The 17,008-nt window shown below is 46.6% G+C and overlaps 1 protein-coding gene across 9 annotated transcripts in view; it reads left to right on the top strand.

The window, feature by feature from the left end:
• EIF4G3 (eukaryotic translation initiation factor 4 gamma 3) overlaps positions 1–17,008 on the top strand; it is a 390,421-nt gene that overhangs the window by 343,623 nt on the left and 29,790 nt on the right. For all 9 annotated transcript variants that reach the window (XM_054008991.1, XM_054008989.1, XM_054008988.1 and 6 more), the window contains 4 exons: positions 2,961–3,075; positions 5,182–5,405; positions 15,182–15,297; positions 16,693–16,865. In XM_054008991.1, the coding sequence (XP_053864966.1) occupies positions 2,961–3,075; positions 5,182–5,405; positions 15,182–15,297; positions 16,693–16,865 (628 nt within the window). The remainder of the gene's footprint in view (positions 1–2,960; positions 3,076–5,181; positions 5,406–15,181; positions 15,298–16,692; positions 16,866–17,008) is intronic.

Genomic DNA, 17,008 nt, shown 5'->3' with positions numbered 1-17,008 from the left:
CGATGCCATAGCTGAGAGCAGGAGGCACCGGCGCACCATTGGTCCCAAAGGGAGTGCTCCTCGGACTCGGAAGAGGATTTCAAGGTCCAGCCCGGGGACACCATTCGGCCCCAGTGCCAGGCTGCCGTACCGGCCCGCTGGTGGGCGTCTGGCTGCAGGGTTTATGGCCTATGAATTGGCCTTATTGTAATCCTTGGGGATAAAGACACTCCAGACCTTTTAGGAACCTGACTGTCATGTCATGGGAGAAGACTGATCTACCTTGAACAGGAGAGTGGAAGGCTGAGATGGCTGCCAGGTGGACTTTAATTGATGAGAGGGCCAAACAGTATCCTCGCCTTAGAGATGGACTCTTTTCTTTAAATGGTAGCAGTAGAACCCATTCCAATTACTTACCAGGCCATAGGATTCTATTTCACATATTTCCTTGTACGCAAGATGAAAGGTGGATGGAGACCAATCTTGAACCAGTGTCATTGTCTCAATTGGTTCATTCACAAGCCCAAGTTTTGTATGGTCACCATCTTCCCCAGACTCATCAGCCCTCTAAAAAGGCATTTTGATGAATTGCTCGAGAGCTGTCAACCAGTTGTTTTTGTACCACCTTCACCCCCGTTTGGCAGTCACCTAGCCAATTTCCTTCCATGATGGCAGATTTAACAGATTGAACAGATTGATTCTGGACATTATTTCTTCTGGCTTATACCATCAAGTTCCAGTCAACCCCACCTCTCAAACTCCCTTCCCTTTTCAGGGACCCCTCATGAGAGAACTCTCAAAACAGGGAAAAAACTCATTGATTCAGCTAGGAGCCATTGAGCCTATACCTTTCAAATACAGTGGAAAGAATTTTTTCTCCAGGTACTTCTTGTTTCTAAAGAAGATGGGGTTGGAGGCCAATCCTGGACTTCAGACAGTTGAACATCTTCATCCATAATATAAGATTCAGGAAGGTTATGTTGGCTGCCATAATCTCATTGCTCAATGAACATGACTGGTTTGCCGCTCTCAGGCTAATGTTTCCACTCCAATATTCACCCAACCCTCAGGATATTTCTGCACTTTATGATAGGCATGTCCCACTTACAGTTCAAAGTATTTACTTCCCTTTGGGCTATCAGATGCACCAAGGATATTAACAAAATCCATAGAAGTGGTAAGAACCCACTTATCTATTACATATTTCCCTACCTAGTTGACTGGCTTCTCAAGGATCGGTCCTACCAAGAAGTACAGATGGCAGTGACCTGAACTTGTGCCAGTCCTTGGAATTTCAGATAAATCCAGGAAAGTCCACTTTAACACCTACATGGACTATAGAATGTATTGGAGCAGCCCTGGATTCAATCATGACCAAAATATACTGATCACAGGACAGGTTTCTACCTTTGAGGGCAGGTGGCAATGTGCATTATGTGACCCCATTCACCAGGTGGCACCTGCCAAGTCTTCAGACTTGGTTAAAATCAGCCTATATTTCGAATAAGGACTCCTTCGAAAAGAAGGTCTCCCCACTTCCAGTTCGAGCCTGTCTCACCTAGTGGGAAAAGAGGAACAACATGTGTAGGGATCCCTTTTGCTCACTCTCCTTCCACAATGACACTCAGTCCTGATGCATCTCTCCTGACTTGGGGAGTACACCTGGATGAACACATAGCCCAAGGCTCATGGACCCCACAAGAGTCCACATTTCACATTAACCTGCTATAGCAGGTTTGTCTGCGAGGTTTGTCCTATCCATCAGCTGTTCCACTGGAGTACGTATCAGGTCAGACAGCATGTCCACTGTTTATTATATAAACAAGCAAGGTGGAGCAAGGTCCACACCACTATCCACGGAAGTGGTACAGCTATGAAACTGATGCACCCAGCTCAGCATCACTCTCTCCACAGTACATCTTCTAGGAGTTACGAATTCCCTGGCAGATAGGCTCAGCCTCTTTGACGCCCAAGACAAGAAATGCCAAGTTTATTGCTTTTGCAACAGCCACTGTCTGGACTCCACACAGGTTGCCTTCCTATTCCCATGGTCAGAACCATTAATGTATGCCTTCCCTCCCATTCCCCTCAGACCATGTGTTCTCCAGAAAATACAGAGTGATGGTAATTCTAATAGCACCATGGTAGCTGGTGGCCCCATCTGTTTCGGTTTACTGCAGTGACCCTGCAATCATTTACCACATTACTCTCTCAAAATTGGGGACAACACCAACTCACAGCCTGGGTTTTGGTAGGGCAACAGGCTCAGAGTAAACTTGCTCAAAAGAGGAGCAATCCATCTTGCTTAATAGTATTCTTTCTGTGTTTACTGCTTTGCAGTTGCATAGGCAGAAGGCAGCAGGACAAGGAAGATTACTTACATTATAGTAACTGGAGTTCTTTAAGATGTATAGTCCCTTTGAGTATTCACTGTGGGTGAATATATATATATATATATATATATATATATATATATATATATATATATATATATATTCTGTCTGAATAGGCTCAGGTGCATTTAATTATCACCCAGCTGATAGTGCCTCCTTGATCTGCCTCTGAACTCTGGCTGAGAATTAACCCCCAAAACTCTTAGCAGTTCTCTGGTTTTCCCAAGTTTCCATCCAGGAATGCTAATGGAGTAGAATGCAGGATACATCCTATGGATCCCAATAGATCCGTGCACCCCACCTTATCCAGTAAATAAAGCATTGTGATAATCCAGCCAAGAAAGAGAATCAGGCATGCATTCAATGTTAGGAGTCAGAAAAAATCATTAAGTTAGGAATGAGCCCTGCATGCCATGATAATAATGAGAAGCAAGAATAAAATGGAGTCAAGCCAGCCCTTTTCCACAGGTTTTCCATACTATCAACTCTGGAGTAATGGAAGATTGTTTAAATTATTTTGTGGCACTGTGTCCTTAATAATCCAATGTTATCACTGTTCCCTACATCTTCTTTTGCAATCTTTTGCAGAGTCCTTACGACCAAGTGCCACTAGTTTGAACAGATTTTCTGCACTGCAGCTCCCAGTGTCGTCTGTGTCTTCTTCTGTATCTTCAGAGTTAGACTCTCGCAGGGCCTTAACTAGGTAAGATTCAATCAGCCAATAGTATTTGTCATTCCAATATTTATGCATCCTAACATTTATTTGCTACTTTTATTGCCACCGCACATAGAGAAAAGGTGGTCATTGAGCTGTCTCTCAGTGATGCCCAGGTCTTTTTTCCTGAGTGGTTAAAATTAATTTAGAACCATCTATATGTATCATTTGTTCCAAAGGTCACACTTTATGTTAAGGGTGCATTTATAAATACAGGAAAAGCTGTGTTCTCCAGCATTTTACAAACCGGAAAGCTCTATAAACCAGCATTTCGAGACTCAGTGCGGGACACGGGCTCTGGGAGGGAGTTTTGGTGTGGGAGGGGACTCGGGGTTGGGGTATAGGAGGGGTTTTGGGGTGCCAGATCCTGGTGGCACTCACCTTGGGCGGCTCCCCACAAGCAGCGACATGTCTGGAGAGGCATGACCAAGCAGCTCTGCATGCTACTTCCGCCCCCAGGCACCGCCCCCGCAGCTCCCATTGGCCGCAGTCAGTGCTCCTAAGTGGAGGAATGGCCACCGGGGCTCCGTGCGTTGCCCCTGCCCGAGCACTGGTTCTGCAGCTCCCATTGGCTGGGGACTGTGGCCAGTGGGAGCTGAGGGGGTGGTGCTGGGGCAGAGGCAGCGTGCAGAGCCACCTGGCCACGCCTCCGCCTAGGAGCATTGATCTTGGCCAATCAGAGCTGTGGGGGTGGTGCCTGCAGGTGGAGGCAGCACGCAGAGCTGCCTGGCCATGCCTCTCCAGACATGTCGCCACTTGTGGGGAGCCGCCCGAGGTGAGTGCTGCCCAGATCCGGCACCCTGAAACCCCTCCCACATCCCAACCCTTAGCCCCCTCTTGTACTCGAACTTCCTCCCTCTTACTTAACCAGAATTTTTGACTTACTGGCATCCCTCATCCCCCAATATGCCGGTTAACAAAGCTTTTACAATAGTTTATGTAGGGTTAATAGATTATTAAAATAGGTTTTTTAAATGGTTAATTTTTGTAGAAGGTTATAGAGTCCAGCACGTCTGTAGGTTGCTTATGTATAGCACTTTCTACCATTATGTTTATAACTAGCTATAAAACATACTGCTCATATCTGTAACGTGCATATAGCATTTATTAATTATTTATTAGCTTATTATAAACTGTTTACCTTAATGTACCCTTAATGTAAAGTTGACCAATTATTCATTCCACTGTGTGTAACTTAGCATTTGTCAACAATGAATTTCATCTGCCATCAGGCTGTCCATTCACCTAAGTCCCTCTGAAGTTCCCCACAGTCTTCTCTAATCTTGATTGTCGTAAATAATTTTGTCTGATCTGGGATTTTTCCACATCAATTTAATCTTCCTTTTTCCAAATAATTAATAAAAATGTTAACATAATTCTTAGGACTTATCCGTGAGAAATCCCAGTGATAGCATTTTGCTATTTTGAAATTATATTTCAATATATCTATAGGTAAAGAATATACCAGTCAGCCAACTTCACAGTGAAATGGTGCCATTACTTTAACATTGGGGGGAGGGATAGCTCAGTGGTTTGAGTATTGGCCTGCTAAACCCAGGGTTGTGAGTTCAGTCCTTGAGGGGGCCACTTAGGGATCTGGGGCAAAATCAGTACTTGGTCCTGCTAGTGAAGGCAGGAGGCTGGACTCGATGACCTTTCAAGGTCCCTTCCAGTTCTAGGAGATAAGATATCTCCCATTTAAAAAAAAAAAAAAATTAAAGTTCCCTTTATTTTAAACCTACAGAAGTGAGGTATATCCTCGGGGTGTTTTGTTTCAGATGTGCACTATGACACACATGCTCTCCCTCTCCCTCCCCTGTGTGCATGTATGTATGTATGTATGCATGCATTCATCACTTGGATCAAGCATCTGAGGGCCACACCACAGTTTTAAAGGTGAGGGGATCTACAGGCTGCATTTTGACCACAGTCTGTACAGTTGAACTGTATTAAAAATATCTTTCTGTAACCAATAGACTGTATAAGAGACAGCTACCCAGCAGTTTTTATAATGTTATGGGAAATGTGTCCAGTGTTAATTTTTAGCAATAAGAGGATAAGAGCCTTCCATGTGAATGTTTTTTCACTTTCTAGTCGTGGGAGCACAGGCAGAGAGAAGAATGACAAACCACTGCCATCTTCAGTCACCCGTCCAAACACCTTCCTGCGGGGTAGCAGCAATAAAGAGCTGCTGCTAGACAATCAGGCACAAGAAGAACAACGGCGAGAGATGCTAGAGACAGTGAAACAGCTAACAGGTGGCATGGATATGGAGAGAAACATCACAGAGACAGACAGGAACAAAGCCAAGGAAATAGGTGAGAGACTCCTCCATGAGTGCTGGGTAAGCACTTCTGGAGCTCATTAATACAGGGGAATGTGCAGAAATGTTTAAGGGAGAATTTATCAATATAAGTGACAGTGGATTTTTTCCCCACAGTAACTCACAGTAGAGTTTTTGTAGCTGAACCCCCTTTTCCAAAGGTTTATAACTCAGCTGATTTACACATTTCTCTTCTTATTGTCATCTTTGCTCACCAACAGCCTTTTGGTTTCACATGAAGAAGAAACTGTATTTTTACTTAAGTGCTTGCTCATGTCCATTCCATGTAGGTGTGTGCCTGCACCATTGCCAGAGATTTTTCCCTTAGTGGTATCCCTTAGGCCAACTCTGGTACCCTCTGGAGCCACACGCTTATGTGCCAGTGTAAGGGGCATGGCCGTCCCCACACTCTCTCAGTTCCTTCTTACTGCCCATGATATTTCTTGGAATGACCCTTCTTGTTGCAGCAAGGCTTCTTCCCAGTGGTTTTGGGACTCCTCCTTGGTTCGTAGTTATCATAGTTCTATAGTTTTGTGTATATAGTTTTTACAGGTAGTGGTAGTGTATATAGTTAGTTCCTATCGTTGAAAGACATGCTTCAAGCCTTGTGCCGCCTGCGGTAAACCTATGTCCAGAAGTGACTCTCACTCCAGCTGCTTGAAGTGCTTGGGGAAAACCCACATGAGGAAGAAGTGCTAGATCTGTTGGGACTTCAGACCCCTTGCTAAAAGGGACAGAGACATCAGGCTGAAGGCTCTCCTCATGGAAGCTGTCCTCGGACCAGTCTCAGAATCAAGCTGCTCCAATTCAGCGCTGCATACTTGGGTGTCAGTGCAAAGCGCTCCCCCATCACTGAGCTCTTCCCAGCACCGTTCACCAATTCTCTGGTGCCAAGGAAGAAGCACAAGAAGCAGAACACCAACAGAGGGCGCTCACTGGTGCAGAAGAGAGATAAGCGAGGGGAAGAAAGCATAGTGAGACCCGTGCTGGGCCACTCTTCTGCTTCTGGGCTCATGTTGGCAGCATCAACTCCGCCCAGGGCTTTGACTCCTGTGCAGGACCTGCTGCCGACACCAGAAAGCCACCATGGTGCCAGCGGTCTGACAATGTCATTGAGCCCAGCGGCTTTCCAGCTGGCTACGGACCTGCCAGTCCTGCCAACCCCAATGGGATGCCTGTCAGCTCCAGCATCTGGAAGCAGGAGGGAACAAGAAGCGTCAGGCGCCTTCCCGGCTCCAGGCCTCTCAGCTCCTTCTAGGGGCAAACCTTCCCTGATCCCAGCTTCCCGATCCCTCCCCTCCCACCCCCCCCCAGTGTCCCTGGTGGTATCTGCAACAAACAAAAAGGACAGGCAGGGCCAGTCGAGTGCTACCCTGAAACAAAAAGCTGCTAAGAGACTAGACCTGTTTGGAAGAAACGTTTATTAGACAGGTAGCCTTAACTACATACAGTAACTCCTGACTTAACGTTGTCCTGGTTAAGGTTGTTTCATTGTTACGTTGCTGATCTATTAGTGAACAAGCTCGTTTAAAGTTGCGCAGTGCTCCCTTATAACATCGTTTGGCAGTTGCCTGCTTCGTCTACTCCTTGCAGGATTTTCTGGAAGAACAGCCCCTCCTTGTGGGGATTAGAACCAGAAGGAGCCGGCAGCCCCCCCCATCAGTCCCCCTAAATTCCCTATAAGGTGTGTGGCTCGGCAGCTGCCCAGCAGTTCAGGTGGCCCTCCCCCCACTGCCATGCTGCTCCTGCCCTGCCCTCTGTCTTGGAGCTGCTCCCAGGAGCTTCCTGCTTGCTGGGGGAGAGGGGTGCTAATATAAGGATGTCCCCCTGCTCCTGCCCCCCACTCCGTATTCCCTCTCCACAAAGTGGAGGAGGGGGACAGGGCTCAGGGAGCTTGCTGGAAGCTGTTGTTTTCTGTCTGAACTGGCTGATCAGCTTAAAAGGGCAATGTACTTGAAGTGGGGTCAGCGTACTTAAAGGAGCAATGCACGTCTCTCTCTCACACTCATGCACTCACCCCCCAGCACTTTGGAAAGTCAGCACCTTTGCAGCCATGCATGTGCTGTCAGGAAGAGGGAGTGGTGCGCTCCAGCTGGATAGCATGGGCTCATCATCATGTTCAGTTTTTGCAGGGAAGTGTTTGCAGCTACTGCCCTACATCTATTGTGTTTCCTCCTTCTTGCCTCAGTCATAGATCATAGAAGATCATAGTTGGAAGGGACCTCAGGAGATCATCTAGTCCAACCCCCTGCTCAAAGCAGGACCAATCCCCAGACAGATTTTTGCCCTTGACCCCTAAATGGCCCCCTCCAGGATTGAACTCACAACCCTGGGTTTAGTAGGCCAGTTCTCAAACCACTGAGCTATCCCTCCCCTATGCTGCCCTGTAGAGTGTGAGGCTACATTAACAGCGTTTTAACCCTTGAGGGCTCAGCCAAGTGCTAGTTCATCATTTAGCAGCAAGGCATTCCCTGGGAAATATTCCACCCTCTTACTCCACCACCTCAACCAAGCTTCACAATCATTCATTGCTGTGTACAATATTAAACTGTTATTTAAAATTGTTTAAAATTTATATTGTATATGTATAAAATGTCTGTTGTCTGGTGAAAAAAAAAATTCCCCGGAATCTGACCTCCTCTCTTCCCCCGCATTTACATTAATTCTTATGAGGAAATTGGATTCGCTTAACATTGTTTCACATAAAGTCACATTTTTCAGGAACATAACTACAACATTAAGTGAGGAGTTACTGTATCTCCAACCAGTAAGCTTTGCTGGGGAGATATGATTTTAATCCGTGGGACTCCCTGACTGAATTCAAAGACTCCCTGCCCCAAGAGTCAAAGCAAGAGCTCAAAGCCCTCTTGGAAGAGGTTAAGAATGTAGCCAGAACCTGTCTCCTGGCGACTCTGAACACTGCCGACTCGCCAGCCAGGACAATGGCCTCCAAGGTCACCACGAGGCACTGTTCTTGGTTCCAATTCTCCAGCCTTCCTCACAAGGTCCAACAATCCATCCAGGAACTCCTCTTTTAAGACTCCTCTCTTTTCTCAGTGCAGACGGACATAAGACTGCATGGCCTGAAGGACTCGAGGGCCACTATGTGCTCCTTAGGCCTCTGCTCATCAGCTTCCAGGAAGCACTTCAGGCCCCAGTAGCCTCCTCAGTTCTTAGGGCCTCCAAGACAGAAGCCCTACAAAAGAAAAGGGAGAGGTTATAAATGGCGCCAACCACTTCCGTCTACGTCAGCCTTCAAGTCGGGATCTCAGAGATACTCTGGCAGGCCCATGCAGGCCTTTTGAAGGTGCACCTGACGGTGCTGTATCAGTCACCATTGGAGATTCACCTCCCTTTTTATTTTTAGACCATCTGTTACCCTTCAGCCTGGCATGGTCATTCATAACATCAGACCATTGGGTCCTGAGCACTTCCCTTCCACCCCCATCCCCTCCCTCCTCAGGGAACCTTTTCACAAGCAAATCCTCGTCTAGGAGGTGCAATCCCTCCTACGTATGTGGGCCATGGAGGAAGTTCCTCAAGACTTGAGAGGGAAGTGGTTTTACTCCCGGTATTTCCTAATCCCAAAGGACAAAGGGGGCCTTCCCCATCTTGGACCTGCATCGCCTCAACAGATATCTCAATAAACTAAGGTTTTCTAAGGTCTCCCTGGCCTCCATCATTCCCTCCCTGGATCCAGGAGACTGATACACTGCCCAGGTCTTAAAGGACACATACTTTCACAGTTCTATCTTCCGTGGCCACATAAGATTTCTCAGGTTAGTAGTGGGTCAAAACCACTACCAATTGACTGCCCTCCCCTTTGGCCTATCGGAAGGTGGGCCTGCTGATAAATGAGCAGAAGTCAACTCCTGTCCTGGTTCAAAGAATAGAATTTACTGGGACAGTGCTCAACTCTACCCAATTCCAGACCATGTCAGACCTGATATCCAAGGTCATGGCCCACCCAATCACGACAGCTTGGATGTGCCTCAAGCTTCTGGGTTACATGGTAGCTTGTACTTATGTGGTTCAGCATGCAAGGCTGTGCCTCAGGCCCCTCCAGATGTGGTTAGCATCAGTTTACTCCCTGAGCAAACACCACTTGGACTCAGTGCTCATGGTCCCTCCCTGGTCCTTGCCTCCCTAAACTGGTGGAAAGACCCAAGATCAGTGATGATGAGGGTGCCCTTTGTTACCCCTCAACCATCAGTAACCTTAATCTCAGACATGTCGGACCTAGGGTGGGATGCCCACCTTAACAATGTCAGGAGTCAGGGCCTCTGGTCCCAAGAAGAATTCTCCCTGCACATAAACATCAGGTTGCTCAGGGAGGTATGCTTAACATGCCAAGTGTTCCTCCCACAGTTCTCAGGTGATGTGGTGCAAGTCCTGACAGACAGTATTGCAGCCATGTTTTATATCAACAAGCAGGGAGGGGCTTGATCTTTGGCCTTGGGTCAGGAGGCCATCTGTCTGTGGGACTTCTGCGCGAAGCACTCCATCTCGAGACATCACATCTGCCAAGAGCCAGGAATATATTGACGGAGCACCTCAGCAGATCCTTCTCCTCCCACCACGAGTGGTTCTTCACCCACAGATTACCAGATTCATCTTCCAAAGATGGGGGCCTCCCCAGGTGGACCTGTTCACCACCAGGCAGAAAAGGAAATGCCATCATTTTTGTTTACTGTGCAGACACAACCCAGGCTCCCTTTCCAACACCTTTCTACTCTTGTGAATAAACCACCTCCTGTACACCTTTCCCCCAATCATCTTGGTTCACAGGTCCTCCTAAAAATCAAACAGGACAAGGCAAGAGTTATTCTGATAGCACCATCATGGCTGCGCCAGCATTGGTTCGGCATGCTCCTGGATCTCTCCGTGGCAGCTCCACTCTTGCTCCCACTCTGTCTGGACCTGGTTTCAGAAGACCACAGTCAGTTACTTCACCCAAACGTCACCTCACTGCATGGATGCTGCATGGCTGAACCCTAAAGAACAGGCCTGCTTGGAACAGGTTCAGCAGATCTTGCTCAGCAGTAGAAAGCCTTCCACGAGGGCTGCCTACTTGGCCAAGTGGAAGTGTTTCTTTTGTTGCTTCTGAATGTGCTCTCACTCCATCTCAGTCTTCCCTTCAGTCTATCTTGGACTACTTGCTCCACCTAAAACAGCGGGCCTGGCCCTCTCATCTATTAAAGTGCATTTGGTAGCCATATCAGCCTTCCACACTCCAGTGAACAGCAGGTCAGTATTCTCCAACAAGGTGACGGTCCGGTTTCTCAAGGGACTGGGAAGACTCTGCCCTCAGATACACGAGCTGTCCTCCCCAATGGGACTTAAACCTGGTTCTGTCGAAGCTCATGGGTCCCCCCCTTGAAGCCGTTGTCATCATGCTCCTTGACATTTCTCTCCTGGTGTCAATCACCTCGTCCAGAAGGGTCTCTGAGATCAAAGCCCTTATTTCAGTCCCACCTTACACGGTGTTTTTCTGCAAGGACAAGGTCCAACTGCGCCCCCATCAGGCCTTCCTGCCAAAGGTGGTGTCACAATTCTATAACAACCAGGTCATTTTCCTAACAGTCTTCTTCCTGAAACCTCACAAAAACTCTGAGGAGCGACAGCTTCATTGTTAGACGTTAGGCTGGCCCTCGCCTTTTATACTGAGAGGACTAAACGCACAAATTCACGCAACTCTTCATCAACCCAAAGGATCTCGTCCTGGATAACTGCCTGTATTCGAGCTTTCTATGAGCAGGCAAATATCCCATCTCCTACCATCTTAGCCGCTCATTCTACAAGAGCCCAGGCTTCGTCAGCAGCATTCCTCACACAGGTCCCAATCCAGAACATCTGTAGCGCCGCAACCTGGCCGCCGGTGCATACCTTCACGTCTCACTACACCATCACCCAAGAGGCCTGAGATTATACCAGTTTCAGAAGAGCAGTGTTGTAGTCAATATGTCCATTAACTCCAAGCCCACTTCCTTGAGTATTGCTTGTGAGTTACCTAACATGGAATGGACATGAGCAAGCACTCAAAGAAAAAATAGTTACCTTTTGTAACTGTTGTTGTTCTTCGAGTTGTGTTGCTCATGTCCATTCCATGACCCACCCTCCTACCCCTCTGTCAGAGTTAACCAGCAAGGAACTGAGAGGATGCGGAGTCAGCAGCACCCGTCATATCAGTGCCTAAGCACGTGGCTCCAGAGAGTGCTAGAGCTGTTCCAATGGACCTCACTGAGGGAAAAATCTCCAGCAACAGTACATGTGGCATGCACACACCTAACATGGAATGGACATGAGCAACACATCTCAAAGAACAACTGTTACGAAAGGTCAGTAACCATTTTATATGTCTGCAAAGTAACTGGGACCCAATTATCTGTATAATTGCCTTTTCCACCTACGTCCTATTGCTCTTGCTGTCAATTCATAGAATCATAGAATATCAAGGTTGGAAGGGACCTCAGGAGGTCATCTAGTCCAACCCACTGCACAAAACAGGACCAATCCTCAACTAAATCATCCCAGTCAGGGCTTTGTCAAACCTGACCTTAAAAACCTCTAAGGAAGGAGATTCCACCCCTTCCCTAGGTAACCCATTCCAGTGCTTCACCACCCTCCTAGTGAAAAAGTTTTTCCTAATATCCAACCTAAACCTCCTCCACTGCAACTTGAAAAAATTACTCCTTATTCTGTCATCTGCTACCACTGAGAACAGTCTAGATCCATCCCCTTTGGACCCCCCTTTCAGGTAGTTGAAAGCAGCTATCAAATCCCCCCTCATTCTTCTTTTCTGCAGACTAAACAATCCCAGTTCCCTCAGCCTCTCCTCATAAGTCATGTGTTCCAGACCCCTAATCATTTTTGTTGCCCTCCGCTGGACTCTTTCCAATTTTTCCACATCCTTCTTGTAGTGTGGGGTCCAAAACTGGACACAGTACTCCAGATGAGGCCTCACCAATGTCGAATAGAGGGGAATGATCATGTCCCTCGATCTGCTGGCAATGCCCCTCCTTATACAGCCCAAAATGCCGTTAGCCTTCTTGGCAACAAGGTCACACTGCTGACTCATATCCAGCTTCTTGTCCACTGTAACCCTTAGGTCCTTTTCCGCAGAACTGCTGCCTAGCCACTCAGTCCTGAGTCTGTAGCAGTGCATGGGATTCTTCCATCCTAAGTGCAGGACTCGGCACTTGTCCTTGTTGAACCTCATCAGATTTCTTTTGGCCCAATCCTCTAATTTGTCTAGGTCCCTCTGTATCTTCTCCCTACCCTCCAGCGTATCTACCACTCCTCCCATTTTAGTGTCATATGCAAACTTGCTGAGGGTGCAGTCCACGCATCCTCCAGATCATTAATGAAGATATTGAACAAAACCGGCCCCAGGACCGACCTTTGGGGCACTCCACTTGATACCGGCTGCCAACTAGACATGGAGCCCGACAATCTAACCAGCTTTCTATCCACCTTATAGTCCAGGACCACTGGAAGATATATTTTCAGTTCTGATCTCATGTATCTGGAGCCTGTTGCCTGGGATGGTTGGTCAGAGCCCAAGCCGGATGAGGTTTGGGCACAGTGTAAGAGTCATCAGGATGTGGTAATTTTAGAAAGATCTATTTTTGTTGGATATTGTGTTTGTGTTAATTTTTGTAAGGTGCCACGGTAATGGACACAACTAAGGAATAAAAATGGGGCTGAGACCCGGTTGCCCATTCACCACCTTGCTATCTTCGTACCTTCTCAACAGTTGAGACTAGCCAAGATGCTTCTGTTAATGGTCCCAGGATGGAATGCTGGGCATAGCATTTTCAGTGGAAGGCTTTTCACTCTCAAACTTTATCTGCTTGGGCCAGAACCTATGGACTTCAGCTTCTCAAGAGGTGCTATGCACCCTCATGTCCCACTGACTTCAGTTGCGTGTGTGTACTCTCAGGATCCGGTACGACTGAATCCCTGGTTAGTCATGTTCTATTTTAGATGCTTTTTAGGCTCTTCCCACCATGATGTCTAAGCACCAGTATTTGTCTCTTTAGGCTGTGTCTACACTTTAACATTTCCCAATGGTGGGAAATCTAGTGTAGACAACATGCAACGTCTTTACCACTGTGCCACCTAACCTTGCTCAGAGCAAGTCATGATGCCATAATAGTAGAAACATTGGTGGCTATTGACACCTTGTCTGTGCTCGAGGCCCACTGTTGCTCCCTCCATTGGAGCTGAGCCAGTAGTGGCACAATACTGGGGAAATTTAAGAAAAGGGTCCATGTGTATAAAGCCTTGGATTGTGAGCCTTTTGGGGTAGGGACGTACCTTATGATTTGTGTGGACAGTGCCTAGCATGTCCTGAATGCTACTGCAATACAAATACTAAATAACAGTCGTAACTTGCAGAGCACAGTGCAAGCCCCTCTGTGTATTCAGGCTTTTCTCTGAAGTGAGTTTGAGGGAGGCAAGTCCAGACCCGGAGGATTGCCTGGGGAGAGAGTATTTGGGGGTTTGCTTTCTACTGTGGATTTTGGAATTAGGGAGTGTGACAAAGTTCCTCCTCTGCCTTGGTGGGTCCTGCGCTTATTGGCGGATTTGCTCGCCTCAGAGATTCACGGCAGCCCTTAGTTTGGCCACTTTTGCTAGCAGCTCAAACCTGCTGTTCACTCAGCTAACCTCATCACTGGCCAGCATGGGGAAAGGGAGGAGAACAATCCCCGCAGTCTCTGCTGACCCACCTAGTGGGTCGGGGGATAGGCCAGGGACCTTCCCTTCTGGTGGGACCCACAGGCCAGGTCACCTCCTCTTGTCGTAAACAGGGAGTTGAGGCGGATGGGGGGAACCCGGGCCCGCCCTCTACTCTGGGTTCCAGCCCAGGGCCCTGTGGATTGCAACTGTCTATAGTGTCTCTTGTAACAACTGCGTGACAGCTACAACTCCCTGGGCTATTTCCCCATGGCCTCCACAGGACCTTCCTCCTGATGTCTGGTAACGCTTGTACTTTGCAGTCCTACTCACTCTCATCTTCTTGCACCTCTTGCTCCCAGCTCCTCACAGTGACTGAAGTGAGGTCCTTTTTAAACCAGGTGCCCTGATTAGCCTGCCTGTCTTAATTGATTCTAGCAGTTTCTTAATTGGCTCCAGGTGTCCTAATCAGCCTGTCTGCCTTAATTGGTTCCAGCAAGTTCCTGATTGTTCTGGAACTGCCCCTATTACCTTATCCAGGGAAAAGGGACCTGCTTAACTTGGAGCTAATATATCTGCCTTCTATCACTCTCCTATAGCCATCTGGCCCGACCCTGTCACAGGAGATTGTCTTTGGTTTCTGACGTTCACAAGCAACGTGCTGTAAAATTGCAGTATTCAGTGAGAACTGCTGCCACAGCTCAAAAATTAATTATTTAATTTTTATAAAGTGCTTTGAAGGTGTAAAATGCTATGACACTGCCAAGTATGCTGAGAAAGGTGATTTGCAGACGTGGAGGGATCACAAGTTGAAAGACAAGCTAAATAAGAAATGATTTATGCCTGATGATCAGACTGACTCATGAGAAACTGTCAGAAAACAGAATCTAAACTGTTTGTTTTACCCCCACAGAGTCATGCTTCCAAATCAGCCTTCTTTCAGTCATCACAGTAGAGAGTGCCTATTAATTGTTCTGTTGGCTGAGAGAGGAGACTTGAGGGATTTTTTAAATACTTTTTTAAAAATACTTTTTTTTGGAACTGAAGATGACCTCTTTATCCAGTGTCTGTTTTCTCTACCTTATTTACCAGCCAAGCCAGAAACTCCCACAGCTCCAGTACAAGACAAATCTTCACTGTCAGAAGAGGAAATGGAGAGAAAGTGCAAATCCATCATTGATGAGTTCTTGCACATAAATGATTATAAGGTAAACAGAATGAAAACCTCACCTTCCAGAAAGCCATGGAACAGTGGGATCTTTAGCATTTTTTCCTTTCCAGGAACAGTGTCTTTTTAAACACCCTGTTCTTAGTTCTTTAACATAAACATGGGACCTATTGTAATTTGGATAGAAGGAATCGGTGCACAACTTTAGCACAGTTCTCTGACTGTTCTGGTTCTTCCATTGCTAACGACAGAGGAAAAATAGTCTCCTTTGGGTATTGTAAGCAGAAAGTTTTAGATATGTCTGTCATGACCACTGAGCAGCACTATTATAATAGTATGTCAATGCTGGATATAGAAAGCTAGGGAAACTAGACAAAGGTTTAATTCACTTATAAGGAACCCATTGTTCTGATCTCAAGGCAGATGAAATAATACATATTGAACAAAGTACTCCAGAGTAGTTTTAGTAAATGTTGAGAATTATTGAGCAACTGTCATCACTCCATAGTTAAGGTTGCAACTGAGTTTCCATTGTAAGCTGGATTTTGGCCTCTCCTGTAAAATCCACAACAAGTATATTGTCCTCAAAATTGATAGGCTAGATCTGTAGCACAGGTAGAATTTTTCTGCAAAGTTTCAAGTGACTAGAATGAGGGGTTTCTGAATTGACACCCTGCAAATAGTCATTAAACACGGTTCCAAAATTCTTCTAAAATTTTGTAGCCAAAAAAAACAGGCAGAGGTAAATCCTATTGTACAGGACTCTACTTGTCCAAAAGCTAGCTCCCAGGACAAATATTTGGTTTATTAAAGTCTGATTTCAAGAGTTAATAAAATTTAATTTAGTATTGTCACCAGGGAATATTTACTCTGAGGGTATGTCTACACTACCCGCCGGATCGGCAGGCAGAATGGATCCAGCGAGGATTGATTTATTGCGTCTAGTCTAGATGCGATAAATCGACTCCCCGAGCGCTCTCCCGTCGACTCCTGTACTCCAGCTCGGCGAAAGGTGCAGGCACAGTCGATGGGGGAGCGGCAGCAGCCAACTCACCGCGGTAAAGACACCACGGTAAGTCGATCTAAGTTACACAACTTCAGCTACGTGAATAACGTAGCTGAAGTCGACATACTTAGATCGATTCCCTCCACTGTAACTGTGGTCACTCTGATCTGTGTAAATATCTAATTCCTTTTATTATTTTTTTTACCCATATTGAGTTCTCTGCCTCAGGGATGTCTTGAAGCAATGTTAATTATGTACCCTCACCTTTCAGTTTCCCTGAATGACAGAAGTGTATCAAAATAATCTATTGACTTCAGCCAAAAGTACTAAGTGTCGTGGACTATGTTTTAGTAAAGAACATTCTCCCGCCTTGCATGTCTTGATTTTTCCCAGAATTCAGATAAATGATCCTCTCTGTTGTTTGAACAGGAAGCAATGCAATGTATGGAGGAATTGCATGCACAGAGTCTGCTGCCCATTTTTGTGCGAGTCGGAGTGGAGTCTACTCTCGAGAGGAGTCAGATCACCAGGGATCACATGGGCCAGTTACTGTATCAGTTGGTGCAGTCAGAAAAGCTAAGCAAACAGGACTTCTTCAAGGGGTTGGTATTCTGCCATATGAACACTTTAATTAGATCTCTAATTTCTTTTTGTGTTAATTTCAAAAACTTACTCCTTGTGTCGGGGAATACCCCCTTCCCAGCTTCCTGGGAGAGCAACAGTATCCTACAAGTATCCTTTCTGA

The sequence above is a fragment of the Malaclemys terrapin genome, chromosome 19 (assembly GCF_027887155.1).
Source record: "Malaclemys terrapin pileata isolate rMalTer1 chromosome 19, rMalTer1.hap1, whole genome shotgun sequence".
Taxonomy (NCBI): domain Eukaryota; kingdom Metazoa; phylum Chordata; order Testudines; family Emydidae; genus Malaclemys; species Malaclemys terrapin.
The sequence above is the reverse complement of the archived record's forward strand: the minus strand, read 5'-3'. Positions and strand labels throughout refer to the sequence as shown.